Below are 21,903 nucleotides of genomic sequence, written 5' to 3'. Positions count from 1 at the left end.
AGAGAGAGAGAGAGTGTATGCTGGACTGAGACTGGGGGGAGGGTAAGCAGCTCTCTCTGGGGAAAGAAATAAAAGACTCTCCTTGAACCTGGCGCAATTCTGCTGCTGTTGGGTAGAGAGGACATGGAGGAACAGGACAGTCCCATTATGTGCTCCCCACACCTGGAGGGTTGGGAAGGGTGAGGGAAATCAGATAAGGGTCTTCTCAACTGATAAGGAATAAGAGGTCCATGAGAGTAGTAGCAATCACACCTGATCTGGGCTAAGGAAAGATAAATCCACTTCTTTCATAAGCTACTATATTCCATGCCCACCTCCTTGGAGACAAATAACCAGTTCTCATGCCTCACTCCTGCCACTTTACTCAAATAAAGAAGCTTCGGGAGAGACTTTGAAGCTAAGCTTGGCTTGGGAAAAACAGGCTTCATAAATGCCTAGCCAAGAAGACCCTGGTGGCAGGAGTAGCCCAGCTGTCTTATTTTGGCTTTGGGGCCATTATCCCCAACTCCTTCAGACTCCTCTGGCCCACAGTCCTCAACTTCCCCCAGGGTGGGGACACTCAGTGGAACTTGTACTTCCGGGCTGGTTTGAGACTGATGTAAGTGGACTTCATCCCTTCAGGTTCTGGTTTCCGAATGTCCTTGTAACGCTCACCCTTGGTACTCACCACTTGGTTGTCAATGTATCGGATCAGCTTCTTAGGGGCCTGTTAAGAATACAAGTCGGGGTAAACAAGAGGCTTTGACCCAGAAAAGGGAGTCCTCGTTATCCGTCACCCTCAACCTACTCACCTCCTTTGGAGCCACAGGCCTATGAGTTTTCTGATCTTCTTCACTGTCCACCATCATGTACCTGCCATGATGGAGCCCTGGTTAGTATGTCTCTTCAGACATCCTCCCCATAGACTAGGGGAAAGGTCAGAGGTACTTGGGATAAACCAGGAGCCCCAATACAGACCTTCTGGGGATGAGGTTCTCACTGACTGCTTAGATAAGCCAGTAGGGCTACCTTACTCAATCAAACCATCTCCCTTCTCCTCCAAACTCACTTTTGTAGAATGAAGGATTTCAGTTCTTCCTTCCTGGGAGCTCCCTGTAACCTTGATGTATCCTAGAAGGAAAGGCACAATGAGATAGCAGATCTGGGCCCATTTCTCCATTTACCTAAAGGTTCCCTTTGGAGTTCCCCACACTCAGCCCTGGGTTGGGTCTATACCCATCTCTCCCCTTCCACCCTACATCCTTGTACCCCTTCCATCTCTGGCCATGAGGAAGGAAGCCCTGATCAGTGGTCCAGGGAACCAGGAGTGGGGAATGTCTGTGGCATATACCTTTGAGCTGCTGCCTAAGGCTTGGGGCTCCACTTTCTCCTCTACCATGATGTGAACAGCCTCTTCCAGGTCTCCCCGAGCCATGGACAGTGCCCGCTGTGCCCTCCCCACTGTGCAAGAAGGGAACATTTCCAGAAGCACTTGTATCCCAGCCTGGAGCTCATCAGTTTCAGAGACCTCCTGCAAGTCAGGACCAGATGATGAGGCCCAGAAGCTGGTCACATAATCTCTCCTCAATACCACATACACATACAAGCACATGACTCCAAAAGGCAGAAGACTGGGGGCACTTGTTCCACCCACACCCCCCCATTAATATGCAGAGAACACCACACACAGTAGGTCCTCAGTACCAATATGATAGGTTGCTGTCTACTCATAAGAGCAATAACTCAAATATGTGGAAGGAGTTACAAGTATTATATCTGTTGTACAGAAGAGGAATCTAAGGCTCAGGAAGGTTAAGTCCCTTGCCCAAGGTCTCACAATCAGTATGTGTCACAGGTGGGATTTGAATCTAGGTCTTTCCTGCATCCACATCCCTCTTTAGGCTGCCCTTGACTGCCCTCTCAAAAGCCCTCTCCTTTCCCCACCATTCAGGTCTAATTTCCACAGCCCTCTCCCCACTCCCACCCATCCCATACCTCAGCCTTTGTGTCTTCCCCTAGGAGTGGGGTAGAGGTGTGTGCTCGAGACTTCCTTATCTCTTGGGTACCTTCCTCCAGACTCTGGAGATGTTCTGGAGATGTAGGAGCATTGTCTTCCTGGTTCTTGGGACACACATTCTCTTAAAGGCACAGAATACATGATTTTCAATCAGTCACAGGACTGGAGGGGGGCCCAAGTCCCAGATAAGAGCTCTAAAACCCATTCCCTTGATTCTGTCCCAATCCAGAACTCACCCTTGTTCCGTGCATCACTCAGCTGGCCTGAGAGGTCGAACATCATGTCGCAAACTGTCCCACTGAGAGGGAATCAGGAACGGGGGTGAGGGAGCCACTCTGTCCTCCACTCAGACCCCACTCCAGTGAACCCTGGAGTTGTCATCTGACTTCCCTCTTTTGTCTTCCCAGCCTGGTTCCCCCAATCCTACCCACTCCCATCCCAAGATAAGTGGGCATGATAGCCCCAGCATGCCCAGGGGACATCTGGAATTGGAACGGAAAGGGCTGGGTCAAGGACTGGGAAGAGAGGATATAAGAACCCCCAGTCACACCTGGGGATCTTGGCAAAGCCAGGCACATAAGCATCCATCATCTCTGCAAATGCTTCCATGTCAAAGTTCTCATCCGATGCCCCTGGAGAACCCAGGTCCTCCAGGACCCCAGTTATGTAGGAGAAGACAACTTCATCCAAGCCACTGGAAGGGACAGATAGGGAGAGGTGGAGCATTTTGTGGAAGAACAGCTCCACACACTTGCCCCCAGCTTTGGTCCCTAACTCCTGAGACTTATTCTCTTTTTAAAAAAGGGAAGGAGCAGTTAGATTGAGGCTGAATCTCATTTACCCCAAGATAGTAAGTGTGGAGAGCAGAGCAGCACAGGGTTCTCCTTCCACTCCAAGTTTCTAGTCCCCATTCTGCCTTACACATCTCATGACATTTTAGGCAGATTATCCACATGGAGCCTCAGTCTATTCATCTTTACAGTGAACTGGAAGGCAAGCATTCAGGTAGAAAATTCCACAGCAAAGTGATCCTTCCCCTCAGAGGAGATCTCCTTAGGAGGACCTGGGGAGGTACCCTACAGAGGGCAAGTCAAGCTTGCCCTTTCTCCAATCCCCAAATGCCTTTTCAGGGAGAGAGAGGCCACTGCCGAGCTTGCAGAAGCAGCACTAACCACAGGAGAAGCCACCCTCCCGCCAGAGGTGGTCAAGGAGCCAGCACATACCTGAGATCAGCGCCTGGGACATGGGTTTGGGCAAAGCTGATTAAGGTATCTCGAATGATGCTCTCAAGTTCCATTGCTCTTTCCTTTCCTAAAGGGGCAGAGAAGATAGGAAGCCCTCATTGGTCTCCATTCTTGCTTCTGCTCACTAACCTCACTGGGATTGGGGGACACTGCCAGCCTTTTCCCAAGCCTTTATCTTTAAACTATCTGTCAGCGAGATGACTTTGCCAAGTCTTGCTCTACCCAGGGTCTCAGACCTCCAGTCCCTGCTCCCTTGGAGACTGGGTCCCTAGCTCTGTACAGGATCCCTAAAGTTCTCCCACCTTTCTCCTTTTCCTCAGGGATGAATAATGGAGGAGGCCCAGTCTCTGGGGGAAAAGAGGTCTGAGGGGCAGTGGGCCCCTCCCCCAGACCAGCCTTCAAGAGGGACCCCCCCTGGCTAGAATCCTAGAGGCCCCTGGGGTCAGATGCTTCTGAGCTGGTGGAATCCCAGCCCTTCAAAACCCCTCTGGCTGAGAGCCTGGTCACAAGTGTCCCCATTGTCTGGCCTTCAGTGGGGGAAAGGCTCAGAGTCACAGACCCACCCACAACAGAATCCCAGAGCCACCCACCTGTCCATCCAGACAAAGGGGCTTTTCTGGAAGGGAGAGGATAGGATGTGTTGGAAAAGTTATTTCATAAATTCTCTCCTTCACCATCATAGTACCCCTCTCCCATCCCACCAGTCCAGGCCTCTGACTTTGGATTCTCTTTATTCCAGAGGGATCCCTCAACTGAGGCCTGGGATTAAGCCTAACACCCTTTGCCTAGACCTAGTCCTAGTCTAAGGAGAAGCTAAGAGAAGATTATCAGGGCGTCCATTCTCAACAAATCTGTGGTGAGTGGCCAACAGTCAAGTGTTAGGGTCACTCGATCACTACTACCCTGGTCTCTGAGGCAGGTAATTAACAACAGTTTTATCAATGACAAAGCCTTCACTAAGGCACCTCTTTAGGTGATCAGCTATAGTTTTCTGAGACAGAAAAAAAAATCACAGTTCTAGATCTCACAGTCTGGTTGGGGAGACATAATCAATCTGCACATACATTGCAGAGCAATGAAAACATGAGGCAATGTGATACAGCAGAAAGAATGCTAGCTATGGAATCAGGATCTGGGTTCAAATCCTGCCTGTGACATTCCTTCTGTGACCTTGGACACATCACTTCCTGGGCCTCAGTTTCCTCAACTGTAAAATGAGAAGGTTGGGCCAGATGAGCACTAAAGCCCCTTGTGGTCATAAGGTCATATCCAAGAATCAGCAGCCTTGTCAGAGCATATACCCCCTCCACCACTACAGGCTGAATGACAATGGGTTTTCTTCAAGAGTTGCTCTAGTCAAAAAATTCATCAACCCCATCACCAGGCCAACAGATGATGGCTCTGAATTCCAGCCGGTTATCAGACAACCCAAGTAAACTCAAAGCATTTCTAACTTGGCAGGACTTGCCCAAACTTGGGCTCTGTGTTCTCTGAAGGACCTGGGGTCACTGCCATGCAATGATGAGGCATCAGGGTGAGCCTGAAGTTAAGGAGAGGAGCTCTGAGAACAACAGATTCTCATAAATGTTAGAACTAGAACAATGGAGGTCACTCAGTCCCACCCCCTTGTTTTACAGTTCAGGAAAATGGCTCAGTGCAAGAAAGGCTGGCTATGGTGCCACCCTGGAACCGAGCTCAGGCCCCTGAACAGTGAGAGGTCCACCTGCTTCTGGATTCCAGGCTTTTGGTTGGAGGTAGAGTCTGAAGATTCTCTTAACACAGCTCCATCAAAGCTAAAGGAGCTTCTTTCCTAGCATTCAAAGCTCCTACCCTTAGCCTGCTTACTGGGAAGCTTCTAGGAATGAAATGACACATGACCCTAGGGCAGGATCACTCCCAAATTCTGATTGTTGTCATTTGCCTAGGAATCTCTGCTAGGGAAAAAACTCTTGTCTATGCTATAAAACCATAAATAGGCATAAATGATGTCATTTTGGGGGAGGGAAATGGTTTTTCTCTTCCCTGCCTCTGAAGCCCTGAAAAATAGCATGTTATCAATGGAAAGAGCAGCAGGCAGGGATCAGGAGACCTGGGTTCTAGAACTGCATCTAATTTATTGTGATCTTTGAAAAGTTGCTTCTTTAAAAAAATAAAAGGAAATGTATTTCCCTTGGGCCTCAGTTTCCTCATTTGTAAAATGAGATTGGAATAGAAAGTGGCTTTCTTCTCCTCTCTTTTTATTCATTTTTCTGCTTTTCTTCAACTCTAAAATAGGTTTAGGATAGGAAGACAGGACCCTCCTTGCTGAAGATAAAAGGCCAGAGACAGAGAGAGGAAAGGAGGAAGAAAAAGAAAGAAAGAGAAAGGAAGGAAGGAAGACCCATTGAGAACCCACTGGTTCTCAACCCATAGGCCAAGGAACTTTGGAAGTTGTGGGAATTTATTACAAGTGGTCTGTGAATACATAAATAAGCAAAAAATTCTACATACTGAATATATAATAATATGTTTTTCAAGTATACATCAATGCAGTTAGGAATAATAAAATACAGTGTTAATCTAAAAAAGTTCTTACTGAATTTGTAGTATTTTCTCATCCGTCTTCATGTACTTTCCCAAGAAATAGATATAACTATTTTTATATGTGTGTGGGGGTCCTCAAAATGTTTTCACATTAAAAATGGCTCCTTGTAGCCTCAAAAGGTTAGAAACCACTCCAGTATACCATAGACTGCTCTATAGAAACTATGTTAGTACAGTGTAGTGGAAAGAGAGAATGACTTGAAATAGGGAGAGACTTAGGCTCAAACTTTGACTTCCATATTTATTAGCTGTAAGCCTATAAATAAGTCAAGTAAATCTTTCTAAGCCTCAGTTTCATCATCTGTAAAAAGGAACTAATAATAGCTGTAATACTTACTTCATAGAGTTGTGAGGATCAAATGTATATAAAACACATAAGAAGTCAAATATTGTCTTATAACTTGTCAGCTCGGAGATTTTCCCCAAATTACCCAGCAGAGGGCCTAAAAAAGAGTCCGTCCTGGGAAAAAGAAGAAAAGAAAAAAGTTTGCTTAATGTAAATTTATTATAAAATAGGTAACATCTTCAAAAATCTGTCAAAATTTCTCCCCTTTCTCCTTTTCTCATCCAGGCTCCAGCTCAGCCAGACCCTCCCAGAAAGTCTGTCCTGATAATGACAACCCACACTATTGACTCCCCTGTCCATAATCATCATGCCCCAGGGCAGACTTTGGGCCCCACACTCCAGCTCTAGATCACACACTGTGTGATCTTCCTGATTCACCCTGGGAGCTGATGCTCATCTCCTCAGCCAGATAATTCCCCAGAGCCAAGCCCCAGGCCTTCCCACACAGCAAACCGGCACACCAAGTCTGCTGGCTGGATGAGAATGGATGGGGACCAGTGATGATGGATAGGACAGGGATAGATAGGACACAGAGGTGGGAATGAGGATGGAGACTAATGGGGAGAGATGGAGATGGGGATGCAGATGAAGATTGGGAAGGGAACAGAGATGGGGATAAGGATGGATGGACAATGGAGAAAGGGATGAGGATGGAGGTAAGTGGGAATAGGGATGAAGATGGAGATGGGGATAATGATAAAGATAATGATAGTCATAGAATATATAATATAATAAGCTAGAATTCACATAACACTTTAAAGTTTGCAAATCGCTCTGTACAAGTTGTCTCATTTGATACAACAAGCTGATGGGAATGGAGACGGGGAAGACAATGGAGATAAATGGGGACGGGGTGAGGATGACCATGGAAACAAGAATGATACTATTTATATAATATGTAATTGCTAGAATTCATATAGCATTTTTAAGGTTTGCAGACTGTTTTATACAAGTGATCTCATTTGATACAACAACCTTATGAGGTAGGTGCTATTATCATCCCTATTTTGCAGATAAGGAAACTGAGGCTGATAGATTAAGTGATGGAGACCGGGATAATAATAATAATAGCAATTTAAGGTTTGCAAACTGCTTTCTATGTGTTATCTCATTTGACTCACAACAACCTTGTGAGGTTGTTGCTTTTATCTACCCCCATTTTACAGATGAAGTAACTGAAGCTAAAGGAGATTAAGGGACGAGAATGGAGAATGGAGACAGGGAGGCTGGAGGATGGGGGCTAGGAGAGGTGGGGACCGGCGCAGCTGGGGGTTGGGGGTCAGGGGGGGTGCCCGGTGCCTTGCGGGGGGCAGACGAGGAAAGACCTGGGCGATGCAGGGCCGTGCTAGCTCCAGGCCGGATGGGGGTCCTGGGCTCAGCGCCCACCGAGCCTCAGGCCTGCCTGGGCCCAGGCGCGGCGGTGGGGCTGCGGGGTCAGGGCTGGGCTCTCGCCACTTCCCGCGGGGCCGGGCTTGGCCTTGCGGGGGGCGGGGGCGGGAACGGGTCGGGGAGGGGAGGAAAGGGAAGGGGAGAGAGTGAAGGGAAGAGGAGGGGGGAAAGGGAAGGGGACGGGAAGGGGGGGAAAGAGGAGGGAGGGTCACCTGCTCACTCGGCGCTGGCGCTGGCGCAGGCGGCCGCTCGTCCTAGCGCAGTTCCCGCCCGCACCACCGAGAGAACGGTAGCGAGGCCTAGAGCGACCCCGTGTCGGCCATCTTTGTTAAGGGAAAGGGGGAGTGTGGGGGCTTCCCTGCGTCTGACGTCATGGTGTCAGAGTTGGTCACCTGGTGCAACCCCGTCCCTTTAACATGGGGAAGCTGAGGTTCCGCTGGAGCAAGAAGGGTTACCAGAGGTCGATCTTCCCATTTTACAGATAGGGAAACTGAGACCCAAGGAGCAGTTAAGTGACTCCAGGTCAAACGGGAAGTTAAGAGAAGGTCGGAGATCAGAAGCCAGGTTTTCGGGCTCCAGATCCAGGGCTGTGCCTGCTTAGTTGGTCCAGCCTGCCCTATCCCTGGCCCTGTGCTCCTCTCCTCCATCTCTACCCTTCTTTCTACCTAAAGGAGTCATTAGAGCTTGAAGGCATCTTTTGTTTTTCGGCGTGTTGACTCTTCGTGATCCCACTGGGGATTTTTTGGGCAAAGATACTATGAGTGCTTTGCCATTTCCTTCTCCAGCTCATTTGACAGATGAGGAAACTGAGGCAAACAGGGTTGAGCGACTTGCCCAGGGTCACCCAGCTAGTAAGTGTTTGAGGCCAGATCTGAACTTAGGAAGATGAGTCTCCATGACTCCAGGCCCAGCACTCTGTGCACTGCCCCACCTACGTCCCTGCCCTTGAAGGCACTTCACAGACCACCTAATCAAATCCAATTCAACAAATATTGATTAGCTGGCCTCTGTTTTGTACAAAACACTGTGCTTTCAGTCTCTCATTTTACAAATAAGGAAACTGAGCCTAAACCTGAGGTCCATAGCCTGACTCAGTTGCTTATTAGCTCTATGAATTTGGGTAAGTTTTGCTTAGTACAGTGGGAAAAGCACTGGCTTTGGAGCCAGAAAACCTGGGTTCAAATCCTATCTTCTAAAACCTAAATCTTATTACTAATATGTCACCTGTGTGACCTAGATCAAGTCACTTAATCTCCTTGGGACTCAGTTTCTTTTTCTGTGAAGAGTAAGAAGGTTGAACTCTATGGTCTCTTGAATTCTCTTCCTTGTCGGTAATCCTCTATGACCTCTCTGAGCCTCATTTTGCAGTAGATTATTTCTTGGAGTAAGCTTCCAAATTCTGCAATTCTAAATCTTTTTTTTTTTTGGCTGGGCAATGGGGTTAAGTGACTTGCCCAGGGTCACACAGCTAGTAAGTGTTATGTGTCTGAGGCCTTAATATGAACTCAGGTCCTCCTGAATCCAGGGCTGGTGCTCTGTCCACTGCACCACCTAGCTGCCCCTGCAATCCTAAATTTATCCAATATAGTTTGGCAGTCGCTTGGGGCGTCCGGGGTCTAAGGCCAGAAGGTATAAGGAAAATACTTTATACTTTATTATTTATTAAAATTGTTTGAATCTAGCCTTGTGGGCTAGATATAGTTTAACTCAGAATGTGTATAGGTCATGCTGACTCCAGAGATCCTCCAGGGGAGCCAGAGATTACTGCAAGGAATAGTTGGGACTCCACTCAAAGCTTGTGTTTTGGCATCTACTCAGATTTCATTATGTGTTTATATTTATCTGCTGATGTACAGATGTAAGGAAACTGACTTTTTGGGAGACTGCCTATGTGCAGGTCTCTCAATTGTACCCTTGTTTGAATTATATATAATGTGAGCCTTATAGAGATTGGGGGTGAGGGAGTCAGCCACACCTTTCTCTGGCTCTGTGTGACCCTGGGCAAATCACTCAACCCTGTTTGCCTCAGTTTCCTCATCTGTAAAATGAGCTGGAGAAGAAGAAGGCAAACCACTCCGGCGTCTCTGCCAAAGAAAATTCCAAATAGAGTCGTAAAGAGTCGCTGTGACCGAAACAAATTGAACAAATAAACAAAAAACTCTCTGCCAAACCTATTTAATAAAATTCTTCCTAAAAACATTTTTAGGTTTTGGGTTTGTTCTTTACTACCAAGGGGCCCAGGATCAGATTCCCATTCCCTCTTTCAGTCCTTCCAGGCTTGCTTCCCTTGGGCTAACATCTTCAAAGCCAAATAGAGGAGGGGAAGAAAAAATGCTTGTTTCCTCTTCCCCTCTCCCCTACTGGAAAAGCATCAGTCCTTTCCCCACCTCTAACGTCTGGGCTCTGGGATGCCTGGGTTTCTTCGTCCTTGGGGCACTAAGGGCTAGGCTCCAATTAGGGGCTTCCCCAGCACTGGCATTTTTGTGCAGAGCTAGGGCGGGGTAAGGATTTAAAGCCACCCCCGGGCATAAATCTGCCGTGGGGACCCCTAAGGCTCTGAGGAGGTAAACTCTCCAAGAAAAGAGCAAGAACTAAGAATAGACACAAGCTTTTCTAGAGAAGATTTGGAGTCTGGGACTCTGGTGGATGTCAGTGAGAGGGTCAGGAAGCCCTAATGCAGTGACTCAGGGAGGGGATGGCAGGAGTTTCCTCTTTTACCTCTGGTTGGCTCAGCTTTCCGGTGGGCTGTGAGCTGGGAACTGCAAAGTCCCTGTGGCCCCTCACTCCAGTTCCCTGATGTTATTACCCTTTAAGAAGCAAGGCTGAAAAGCAGAAGAGTGACCTGGAGTCCATTAGAATATGAGCTTTGCCTTTCTTTTTAAACCCAATACTTAGCACAAAATGTTTATTGACTGACAGATGAGAGAGTGTTGGAGTCAAAAGGTAGTGCGTACAGAGGGGGAAAAGTGACCTTGGCCAAGTATGTTTTTGGAACTCCCCACAAGCAAAAGAGGCCGTCCCCTATCCCTTGCCAACCAGAGGCAGGTAGGATAGCCAGAGCACCAATCTCCTGCAGATGAATAAACTGAGTCCCACAAAGGATCGTGGGTGGGAAAAGGAGCCACTGAGCCCAAGAGTGGTATTCCTCAAACTAAGCCCCTCTTCGCCTAGTGCATATCCTATTTAGTACCTCTCCCCTTCCCTCCACCTAGAGACTTCAGGTTGATGTCCCTGGCTCCTGGGCTCTTTATGTCAGCTGGGAGCTCCAGGGAAGCTGCCCATGAATAACAATGCAAGGGTTAACAAGGGGCTACCAGCTCTGAACCGCAGCCAAGAAGAGGACCCTGAGGAGAGGATATGGACTAGGCATCTTAGCCTTCATCTGCTCCCACCGCCTTTACCCCTCTCCTCCCCAAAGCCTGGACTCCAAAGGTCTACCCCAGCCCTCCAATCACACCCCCACAGTCCCTGAAGTGGCCTCCTCATTGCATAATCCCTAATGACGAGGACTCTCACATTCCGAGAACTTTCCCATTTCCTCTCCAGATGGTCCCGTGGGTTCCCACCCCCACCAACCCACTTTATCTTCCTGTCCTCCACCTCTTTACCCCTACCCCTACTGCTGAAGTAGAAGAACAGAGGTTAGGAATAATAAAAAAAAAATTAACTCCCCAGCTTCTAGATTACGAGGAAAGTTGGAGGGAATGATGCTCTTCCCCCCCCCACCTTGAATCCCAATGCAGAGATAACCTCTCCTGCCTTCTGATCCATTCTCTACCCTAAAGTCAACCTCTTATTAAGGACCCTCTTTGAACAAGCCCTGGGGGGTAAAGTTTCCGGTTGGTTGGGTTAGGAGATGGAACAGGGTATTGTCCTATTCCTTTCAGATGGGGAAGTAGATTTCGCAGATATAAGAAGGGATCTCTGAGCCTGGAGCCCCATCTGCTCCCAAGTATCAAGGGCTTCAAGAAGACAGACTTCCGGACATCCCGGCCCAGACTCCTAAATCCTAGTCCTTTTTGGCTAATAAACCACTCTTTCCTTAGACCATCACTGCAAACACTCTCAGCCTCAGTTTTTCCCTCCAAAGAACAGGAATAAGAGCATCCTTACCCTCTCCTGCAAGGACTCAAGGACATCAGTCCTTCCCACCCTCCAGCTGAGCATCGGGATTGGTTGATGGTGGGCAGCCCCAGGCTCCTGTCCTTATCTCCACCCCACCCCAAGGACCAACCTAGACCTTCCATTTACGATAAGAATGGTTATTCTTGGGGCAACTAGGTGGTGCAGTGGATAGAGCACCAGCCATAGATTCAGGAGGACCTGAGTTCAAATCTGGATTCAGACACATAACACTTACTAGCTGTGTGACCCTGGACAAGTCACTTAACCCCCCCCAAATGGTTGTTCTTCACCTATGCATGCAATTTGTAGTCACTTTCTCAGCCTTTTTTCTTTATTTGATTCTTAGCATCACACTCTGAGATAGGGAGTACTTTCATGGGCCTGTTGCAAGGAACTACCTAAAAACTGTCTGTATGTGAGTTATTTTTATTATCTCAGTTTGCAGTTAATGAAACAGGACCAGAGAGGGGAGCCATGATTTGCCCAGGGTCCTGCAGTTAGTGGCAGAGCTGGGACTCAAACCCAGGTCCCTTGTTCCCTATTCTAGCATGCTTTCCACCAAACGGAATGATGACTCCTCTTTAGGGAAGGGGGGGAGTTGCTCTCCAGCTCAAGCTGAGGTTTCAATTACAGGGAGAAAGATGTGGGTCAGACTTCCTGAACTTTGAGGGAAGTTGGAAAAATTCATCAGACACACACACACACACACACACACACACACACACACCCTAAGCCCTAGGAGAACCACGTCTGACTGGGGCCCCAGCTAAGGGGGTGACCAAGCAAGTGAGGGGAGGTGGGGATGGGGTGGGAATTCCCAGTGGGAATCTGTATCCTTGCCCTGGTCTGCAGTCAGAGAGGGTTCTACAAGCAAAAAGCCCTTGCCTCCCACACTTTCCTCCTTTCTCAGAAGAGCAGGCTGGGGCGGGCAGGGGGTGGGGTAAGGGATCCTATTTAAGAAGCTCTGGGTGAGACAGACTCACTGCCTGGCCGAGAGAAGTCTGAGAGCCAAGGGAGGCCGGGGTGAGTACCACAGGAAGAAGCAGGATGCTTTGTCCATCCCCCCATGCCCTGCTGCATTCAGCTTTCGGGGGGCTCGAGGGGTGGGAGAAGAGGCCACTGCCCCCACAACTTCTTAGGGAATGAGCTGCAGCATTTCCTGCTGGGCAACATTGGCTCCTTGCCCAGATGAAGGGCCTTCCCCTGCCTGGTCCCCTGAAATAGCCCTGGAAAGTGAAAGTATCTTTCTGGGAAATCCCTTTTAATAGAATTATAGAATACTGGAGGTGAAAGGAACCTTAGACATCATCTAATCCAATCAATTATTTTTATAGCTAAGGAAACTGAGTCCCAGAGACAATAAGTGGTTTACAAAGCTAGGAAGTCACACGACTAACTGGGAATTGAACCAAGTCACCGTTGCCTCTTACACTTCCCCTGCTCCTCTCTCATCCTCTTCTTCTTTCCTCTCCCATTGTCTCCCTCACTTCCTCTCCTTTCTAGGGCTACAAGTAGACAGAGAGGAGGAAGAGGTCCAACCCCTGGTGATCTAGGACTCCGGCCAGGCCAAGACCTGCCCACCACCATCACCACCATCATCCAGTCTCCACTGGCCCTAAGACCCCTGCTCTCTCCATGGTACTTCAGAGGTAGACTCCATTATCTCTATCTTTCTGGGGGCAGGAGGGAGGTCATTTCTTTCCCTTTACAGGCTTCTTTCCTTAGTGCCACCAGCTGCTCAGTATCTGGAGAGAAGGTTTTTAACCTGGGGTCCATGAATTTGGTTGTTTTTAAGGATATTTTAATAACTGTATTTCAATAGAAGTGGTTTTCTTTGCAATTTTTAAAGTTTTATTTTATGCATTTAAAAACATTATTCTGAGAAGGGGTCCAAAGATACACAGGCAATGGGGTATAGTATTCTATCTTACCCTACAAGAAAGTAGGAGGGGAAGGGAATAAGAGAAGAGGGGGAAGGGGTTGATAGAAGGGAGGGCAGATTGGAAGAAGAAATAATCAGAATGTAGACTGTCATGGGGTTGTGGGGACAGGAGAAATAGGGAGAAAATTTGGAACTCAAAATCTTGTGGAAGTGAATGTTGAGAGCTAAAAAATAAATAAATATATAGAAATGGGAGAAGGGGTCCATAGGTTTCTCCAGACTACAGAGAGGTCCATGATACAAATATATATATATATATGTATGTATGTATGTATACACACACGTATGTATGTAGGTATATATAATATATGTATATATAATATATATACATATGTATAATATATACACATGTATAATCCATATATATACGTATATGAATAGATACATAGATAGATAGATATTAAAAGCTCCTAGTCTAAAACAAACCCCTAGCTAGAGCACTTAAACTAAAATGAAGATTCTCCTAAGAGGAGAGGGAGTGAACCCTAAGATGTTAGACGCAGATCAAGGGAAGCATGGAAAGTGGGGATGGGAACAGAGCCAGGGACCCTCTGGGTTTCATATTCCTACTTCCACCATAGGTCATACCCTCATATCTTCTCTGGAGAGGGAAATTAGTTCATCCAGGCCAGAGACTAGTGAACAGGTAAAAACGCTCTGCTTTTCCAGAGTAGAGGGGTAAAGCAACCAAAAGGGTATAAAACAGAAAGTGGTTCAACCTCCAAAAACGCTGCTGACTACTAGACAGGGAAACAAGCTATTATTAGTCTGTAAAATCTCCTGTTTTACAAATAAAGATCCTCTCCTTCTCCTCACTATCCCCCTACAAAATAAAAAAATTAATCAGAACTTTTTCAGAGCAGTCTTGCTTGGAGGCAGAGGAATGGAAGCAATGACCTTATGAGGTCACCCTCACAGGCCTAAGGGTACTGCATTCTAGACTCCCTCTGAAGGGATTTTATCTAGGGGTGGAAGGTTAGAGTGGGGTGGCAGGTTCAGCCAAGTCTCTGGGAAAGCTGGAACTGGACTCTGACCTGTCACACCTGTCCTGGGACTGAGACCCACACCCAGGGGCACGCTAGATGGAGCCAATGCCTCTAGGCTCAAAATTTTTCAGTGTGAACATTCACACTACAGAAATCCACAAAGGATACCAACCAGTGCTTGATTTTAGTATTTTTGTTGATTGTCTAAACTTAAGAAAATGTTCATAGTTCAGATTAAACTTAAAAGTATGTCTTGGTTACAACAATCTTTTCAGACAGCCTGGAAGCACATCCCTGTCACAACGCACAGTACCCAAGATTAGTGTCACCTGTTCCTGCTTGTGTCTATCCTCATCCTTTTTTTTTAACCAGTGTTTAGTGCCCAGATGTGATGTCCCTGCTTGTGCCCACACCTGGCATTTGGCTCTGAGAACTGAATTCCATAGGCTGTGAGCTCATGCAGATGCCCTAGGAAATCAGTTCTGGAGCCCGGTAGCCTCAATCTAGTGGAGCCTGGATGCCCAGAGCGGCAAAGGCACTGTACACGTGATCTATTTGTACACTATTCACCCACGAATCTCTCCTAGCAGCCATTTCGAAAGCTCTGGGTCAGCTCTACAACTCCTGGAGCCCGGGTTGTTTCAACAACTAACCTGAACACACATCCTTTTGTACCTTTTGTACAGCATCCTCCCCTTCCATATCCTATTCCATCCTTCAAGGCCCCATCAATTTTTACCTCTTTCAGCTGAGGCAGGTAGGTGGTCCAGTCAATAGAGCTCCAGGCCTGGAGTCAGGAAGACTTGAGTTCAAATTTGGCCTTAGACACTTACTAGCTGTGTGACCCTGGGCAAGTCACTTAACCTCTGTCTATCTGAGTTCCTTCAGTTGTGAAATAGGGATGATGATAGCACACGACCTCACTGTGAGGATCAAATGAGCTAATACTTGTAAAGTATACTTGGTACAGAGTAAGTGCTCAATAAAAGCTTATTCTTCCTTTCCCTCCAGGAAGCTTTCCATGATCATCTTAACTCATTCTGGGCTCCTCATTCTCAGGAGCCTTCTGTGACTCCCCCTAATTGGAAATGAACTCTCTCATGAGCTCTTACTACTTTGTAGTCTTCTTATGTACTTATATTCTAATTAATACTATATTATAAGTATAGGGAGTAGGGGCTGTGATTTCATCCCTATTGGGAGTTCCCAGGTAAGGAAACATAAATATTGGGGTTAAGTGACTTGCCCACGGTCACACAGCTAGCAAGTATCTGAGGTCAGATTTGAACTTAGGTCCTCCTGACTCCAGAGCCAGTGCTCTATCCACTGTGCCACCTAGCTGCCTTGAAATATATTTTCTAATGGAGGTCAGCACCTTCTCTGAAAATTAAACTCTTAGAGAATTGCTTAGTGACGTGCCTAGGTCTTCTTGGCTTCTTGGATAGGTCAGATCTCTATCCACTACATCAGTGGTGTCAAACTCTATAGGCCTCATATTGACTTAGAAAACCACATATTAACATTATCTGTGCTTTGCTGTATTTTTATTTTGTTAAATGTTTTTCATTACATTTTAATTGGTTCAGCCTCAAACACTCTGGAGTGTTACTGCCTGATCCGTGTTTGCCATCTCTGCTCTTCGTTAAATAGTACTCCGCCTTTCCATGTCTGTGCACAAATATTATCTCTTGTCTGAAATTATAAACAGCACAGAGGCATGTGTCTTTTCTAAGCTTTGTTTCTCCTTTGTCACCTGGCACAGTGTTCTGCACAGAGGATTGAATAAATATTTGTTGAATGAATGAAGTCCTATACCAGCTCACATCTGGCCTGGGATCTCTAGTTCTTGCAGTGTGTGCCATATTCCTCTGTATTCTATGACCCAGATCTCCATCCAGTTCACTCCAGCCCTGGAATTCACACATTGAAAGTATCCTAACCCCTTCAGTCCCATCCTCCAATAAGATGAACCCTCCCAGAGCCCTCAGTTAAAGACAGTGCCTAGACCAGCCCAGCCTCATTCCTCGCAAGGGTATACTCCTGACCTCCTCTACCATACCCCCTTGGGTACCTTTGCTCCTCCCCCTCCCCCCCAACCCCCAGATTTTTGGCTTCTGTTTATGTATTCCCCTATTAGAATGTAAACACCTTGAGGGCAGGGACTATGTTTCTTTCTGCTTGTATTTGTATTCCTAGCATTTAGCATTAATGCCTAGCATATGGCAAGTGGGGGCTTTCTTCCTCAGGTTCCAGTAGAATAGAATTATCAAACTGGCCTGGGCTAGGGAGGTGGGGCAGTGAAGGAATGAAGGACCAGTTTGACTGAAAATCCGAAATCCCTGGGGAGGCAAAGGAGATAAAGAATTAGATTTGGACTTAGCAATGTAATGATGTACACTTCTCCCACCACATAGTTAGCAAGAAGTACCTGCATTGATTTTAATGTAAGAGCTTAAGTATTTTGACTGTTTAATGGAAGGTGATGGAAGTAGCCTAGGTCACAGGGGTGGGGAATCTGTGGCCTTGAAGCTACCGTGGCCTTCTAGGTCCTCAAGTGTGGCCTTTTGAGGAATCCGGTTGGATTCCGTCAAAAGGGCCGAACTTGAGGTCGACTCTCTTCTAACTCCACAATCACTTTGGGCACTTCTGGCTTCCAGCTTTGGGATAGAAGATGGACAATACTAAGCCTATTGCAGGTTGTGGAAGGAAAAGACTCTGGAAAGAAGATGATATGAGAGAAACTGTCAGTCTCCCTCACGCCCCTAACCCAGCTTGCTACTCTAGAAACTTCAGGAAACCCTTCAATCTAGGTTGAGTTGAGTTACCTCAATCCCAACGGGAAAGCTCCTTCACTGATGTTTGTTCAGTCATTTATTTTTATTTTATATTTTTTTTGGTTAGGCACTGGGGTTAAGTGACTTGCCCAGGGTCACACAGCTAGTAAATATTATATGTCTGAGGTCACATTTGAACTCAGGTCCTCCCGAATCCACAGTGCTCTATCTACTGTGCCACCTAGCTGCCCGGTTTGTTCAGTCATTTCAGTTGTGTCTAAATCTTCATGACCCCATTGGGGGTTTTCTTGGCAAAGATATTGGAATGGTTTGCCATTTCCTTCTCCAGCTCATTTTACAGATGAGGAAAGTGAGGCAAACAGGGTTAAGTGACTTGCCCATAGTCACACAGCTAGTAAGTGTCTGTAAAATGAGTGGATTAGATTGGATGACTTCCTAAAGGTCTGTCCTAAGGAGCCTGTAGATAGCTTTGAGGGATCTATGAACTTAGATGGGCAAAAAAATGCATCTTTATTTCAATATAATTGGGTTCCTTTGTAACCCTATATATTTTACTTTATACATTTAAAAACATTATTCTGAGAAGGGGTCCATAGGCTTCAAGAGACTGCCAAAGGGATCCATAAAGCCAAAAAGGTTAAAGCCTTGTGATTTAAATGTATAGTCCTGTTGATCTTATAAACTAGACCTGGGCAGCTAGGTAGTGCAGTAGATAGGGTTCTGGGTCTAGGGTCAGCAAGACCTGAGTTCAAATTCAGCCTCAGACTCTTACTAGCTGTGGGATGTTGGGAAAGCCACTTAACCTCTGCTTGCCTCAGTTTTCTTAAATGTAAAATGGGGATAATAATAGCATCTACCTCACAGAATTGTTATGAGGATCGAATGAGGGCATATTTGTAAAGCACTTAGCATAGTGACTGGAACATAGTAGGTAATATATAAATGCTAGCTACTTATTAGTTATTATTATTGTTATTGTTATTACCTGGGGCTGAAATATAGATGTAGTGACTAATTCCAAAATGTCAGGACCTAGCATTAGACACTGAATAGTGGGAAGATTGCTGGACCTGAAGTTTAAAAAAAAAAACAGACTCCAACCTCCAAGAGTTAGCAAGGTGAAATAATGGCTAGATTAGTTGACATGGCGAAAAGAAGACCTTAGTTCAAATCCTGCTGACATTTACATCATGATGTTATTTTGGGTCTCTTCCAGCACTAAGGACAAACAACGACCATAGGCAAATTATTGAACCTCTCTCAGTCTCAGTTTCCTAAAATGGGAATATTTATAACAACTACTTCATAAGGCTGTTGGGTTTTTTTAATTAAACTTTTTTCCCTAAAAAATTTGATTTTCTCTCTTTCCACCAAACAAACATACCCTTGTAACAAATATATGCAACCTAGCAAAACAAATTCTTGCATTAGTCATGTCCTAAAATGTGTGTCTTATCCTCAGGAGTGTGCTAATAAATATTTTGGATTTTTTTGGCTAGGCAATGGCGTTAAGTGACTCGCCGAGGGTCAACAGCTAGTATTATGTGTCTGAGATCGGATTTGAACTCAGATCGTCCAGAATCCAGGGCCGGTACTCTATCTACTACGCCACCTAGCTGCCCCGCTGAGGTATGTTTTTAAATGACTGTGGGGTAAAATGTAAACACACACTTTAAGTTTAATCTTCATTATTAACACTTTCTTAGGTAAAGGCAATCAAGAGAACCATAAGCCCAACCAGGAATCACCATCAGACTCCCCAAACCCTTCTCTTTGGGGGTTTCCTTACTCTCAAATAAGCTCAAGCCCCAGATTCCCTGGGGTGGCAGCTTCTGTATTGTGATGAATGAAAAGTCCAAAGTTCCTAGTTTCTGGGTAATTAATAATCCATTTATTAATTATGGCTAGCAAATAATTAACAAAATGAGGTCAGCGGTACTCTCAGAAACCTAAGACGAACCTTAAGAACACTGAATGCTTAAAAAGCCTTTGGAAAAGGGGATGTATCTGAGAGTGGAAATCAACTCTGATTGGTTAACAATCAATAAGGAGGTGGGCTGAAAGCCTTCAGCTCCTCCTGCTGCAGACTCAGCTGCTGAGTGGACAAAGGCATCCATCTTTCCCCAGTCAATGAACAATGAACAATGATGGTAGGGTAAGGTAATATCATCCATCAGCCATGACCTTCAGAGACTGGCTGAATAACCTACAGGGGTTGGTTTCTGAATGAGGAAATAGTAAAGGGGAACCTTAATCTTAATTTAATAATTAGTTATTAATATAAAGGAAAAAATAATCTCTTACTATTATAGCTGCCACAAATCCCTCCTAGGCTCTCATGGTACCCAGCTTTCCCCCAGTTCTTCCCTTCTCCTAAACCAAACAAGAAAGGTGAGGATAAAATAAGACTTTATTAGAGAATTAAGTAGAAAGGATGATCACACAAAGTAAATGCAAGGTTTATTTAATCTTTCTGGCTAAGATTCCTTCACTTTGGAGACATCTCATTTTCTAGTTTATTGTCCCCACCCAGCTATAACCTAGAAGTTTCAGTATATGGCATTTCCCCAAAGTGAACCACTAGCTTCCCTTAAAAGCACATGACTGTCTGGCACAGTGGATAGAATGCTGGGCCTGATGTCAGGAAGATCCAAGTTCAAATGTGGTTTCACACAATTATTAGCTGTGTGAACCTGGGCAAGTCACTTAGCCCTGTTTGCCTCAGTTTCCTCATCTGTACAATGAACTGGACAAGGAAATGGCAAACCACTCCATGATCTTTGCCAGGAAAACCCCCAATGGGGTCACAAAGAGTTGGACATGACTGAACAACAACCCTTAAAAACACTAAGACTTACAATGATCAAAACAAAGTTCAAAGGATAAAGAAGGGACTCACTAACATACTAAAAAAGAAAAAAATCCAGTAGCTACCTTTCTGTGTAGTGAGAGGCCAGCCCCCGCAGATAGCATGGGAATGTCATCGTATGGCTCAAAGGGAAGCAGAATAGACTTCTCTAGCCTCTTCTTCCCACCCTGCCCTCCACTCTTCCAAGGCGGGATTTAATTCCTGCCAGGAAGGAAAGCAGGCAGTTGGGCCACGAAGGGATGGTCACCCTGCTTTTCTCAGAGAGAAGGGGTACTAGGTTAGAGCTATACTTATCTGCTGCCTTAAATATTGTTAGTCAAGGGGATGTGATTTTCAGGTTCAATCTAATTCCTGATTACTATTTCATTAATTGGGGGAGGGGGGAAACTCAAGCTTTACATCTAAGGCTTGACCATTTTTTTCACCAAATACTGGCTTCGCAATGAACATACACATGGCAATTATAAAAGAAACCCATTTATCCAATTTAATAGCAAAACAGAAATCAAAGAAACTATACATAGACTATATTCCATCTTTCATGACCCCAGATTAGAATGCTAACACACTTTGTAAAGCTGTTCTATATGCCACCTGTTTTCCCCACCTCCCCATCTCTCCCATCACCTGGGTATCTTTGATGGTATGGTCCTTTACCGGACTGTACAGATAAGTCTGCTTTCTACTCTGTCTTGGCAGTGGCTACTCCTGTTGGCTACCTCCCTCCCCTAGTTCCTAGTAATCTTCCTACTCACATCCACACCTCTCACTGAATCTTAGAGTTCAAAGTGGCTCTCCTTTTCTCTGACTTTCTTTCATTCTTCTTCCTCCAAAGCAGCTGTGAAAATCACCCCAGGTTCCATCTCGAAAGAGCTCCAAAGGCAGGAGGAGATGGGGCAGATTCACTGCTCTCAGTACCGTTTGCCTGTGACAAAAGAAAAAAAAAAGAGGAGCAACCCTATCTCAAGGGCAAAGATGTGTCCTCCATGTTCATGGGTTAGTAAACTAACTAACAAGGCTAAAATGGTGCTGCTGGAATGTCCAGATGCCTGCCTAAGTGATTCTGAGCTCTAGATTTTCTGTCTTGGTAAAGGGATGCAAGGCACTTGGACTTGTCTCACCTCCAGAGGGGCCTCTCTTCCCACTTCTAACCTTGCTCAATCATGTTCTCTTTCCCCCCTCCCATTATAGCAGGAGCAGGTAAGAAAAGGGGTTGGATCAAGTCATCTTTGGACCTGGTGGAATAAACTGGTGGTTCTTGGAGCTGTCATGGCTTGAAGAAAGAAGTATGAGAAAAAGTCATTATTTCATCCCTTGGCAGAAGTGGGTGATCTATAAGTATGTTATATTGCAGGTATTTTTAGACTTCTTTTTTAATGTTTTGATCAAGTTTACTGATTTTTTTTCCATTTTATTTTTTTGCCTTGAAAACATCAAAAAAAATTCCACCCAAGGCCACCCTTCCTCAGACCACCTCATACCTATCAGATTGCCAATATGACAGAAATGGAAAATTACAAATGTTGGAGGGAATGTGGCAAAATGGGACACTAATGCACTATTGGTGGAGTTGTGAACTGATCCAACCATCCTGGAGAGCAGTTTGGAACTATTCTCAAAAGGCTATT

General features: G+C 45.8%; 1 protein-coding gene and 2 long non-coding RNA genes across 8 annotated transcripts; 2 read left to right on the top strand and 1 right to left on the bottom strand.

The window, feature by feature from the left end:
- Positions 1-342: 342 nt before the first annotated feature.
- CUEDC2 (CUE domain containing 2) lies at positions 343-7,905 on the bottom strand. Of its 4 annotated transcripts, none has more exons than XM_020967403.2 (11): positions 7,771-7,905; positions 6,161-6,283; positions 3,831-3,856; positions 3,220-3,307; positions 2,547-2,690; positions 2,233-2,294; positions 1,975-2,117; positions 1,331-1,510; positions 1,049-1,110; positions 792-852; positions 343-706 (listed from the first exon to the last, which is right to left on the bottom strand). In XM_020967403.2, exons 2-11 carry the CDS (start codon positions 6,163-6,165, stop codon positions 560-562), a joined length of 918 nt encoding a protein of 305 aa, XP_020823062.1. In that variant the 5' UTR covers positions 6,166-6,283; positions 7,771-7,905; the 3' UTR covers positions 343-559. The 4 variants fall into 4 exon arrangements, with proteins under 4 accessions (XP_020823062.1, XP_020823065.1, XP_020823073.1 ...); XM_020967406.2 differs by having other exon boundaries at positions 7,779-7,905; XM_020967414.2 differs by lacking the exon at positions 7,771-7,905 and adding an exon at positions 7,495-7,607.
- On the top strand, positions 783-5,925 carry LOC110194860 (uncharacterized). 3 transcript variants are annotated; one of them, XR_013485276.1, is made up of 5 exons: positions 783-871; positions 3,127-3,264; positions 3,980-4,096; positions 4,878-4,994; positions 5,515-5,925. It is a non-coding gene; the product is annotated as an uncharacterized LOC110194860 (long non-coding RNA). The 3 variants fall into 3 exon arrangements; XR_002320813.2 differs by lacking the exon at positions 5,515-5,925 and having other exon boundaries at positions 4,878-5,408; XR_013485277.1 differs by lacking the exons at positions 783-871; positions 5,515-5,925 and adding an exon at positions 2,229-2,317 and having other exon boundaries at positions 4,878-5,408.
- Positions 7,906-12,628: 4,723 nt separating the features above from the next.
- On the top strand, positions 12,629-21,903 carry LOC110194880 (uncharacterized). Its single transcript, XR_002320823.2, has 3 exons — positions 12,629-12,706; positions 13,187-13,332; positions 18,906-21,903. It is a non-coding gene; the product is annotated as an uncharacterized LOC110194880 (long non-coding RNA).

Source organism: Phascolarctos cinereus, unplaced genomic scaffold, assembly GCF_003287225.1.
Source record: "Phascolarctos cinereus isolate Bilbo 61053 unplaced genomic scaffold, phaCin_HiC Scaffold_3;HRSCAF=262, whole genome shotgun sequence".
Lineage (NCBI taxonomy): Eukaryota > Metazoa > Chordata > Mammalia > Diprotodontia > Phascolarctidae > Phascolarctos > Phascolarctos cinereus.
Note: the sequence above shows the minus strand (reverse complement) of the source record. Positions and strands in the feature narration are given on the sequence as shown.

Excerpts from the sequence above, each read along its gene's own strand:
- CUEDC2 (XM_020967403.2), bottom strand. Across the intron at positions 3,308-3,830 it reads CCCTTTGTCTGGATGGACAG|GAAAGGAAAGAGCAATGGAA; the intron begins GTGGGTGGCTCT and ends CTGCCCCTTTAG. Across the intron at positions 2,118-2,232 it reads GAGTGATGCACGGAACAAGG|AGAATGTGTGTCCCAAGAAC; the intron begins GTGAGTTCTGGA and ends TGTGCCTTTAAG.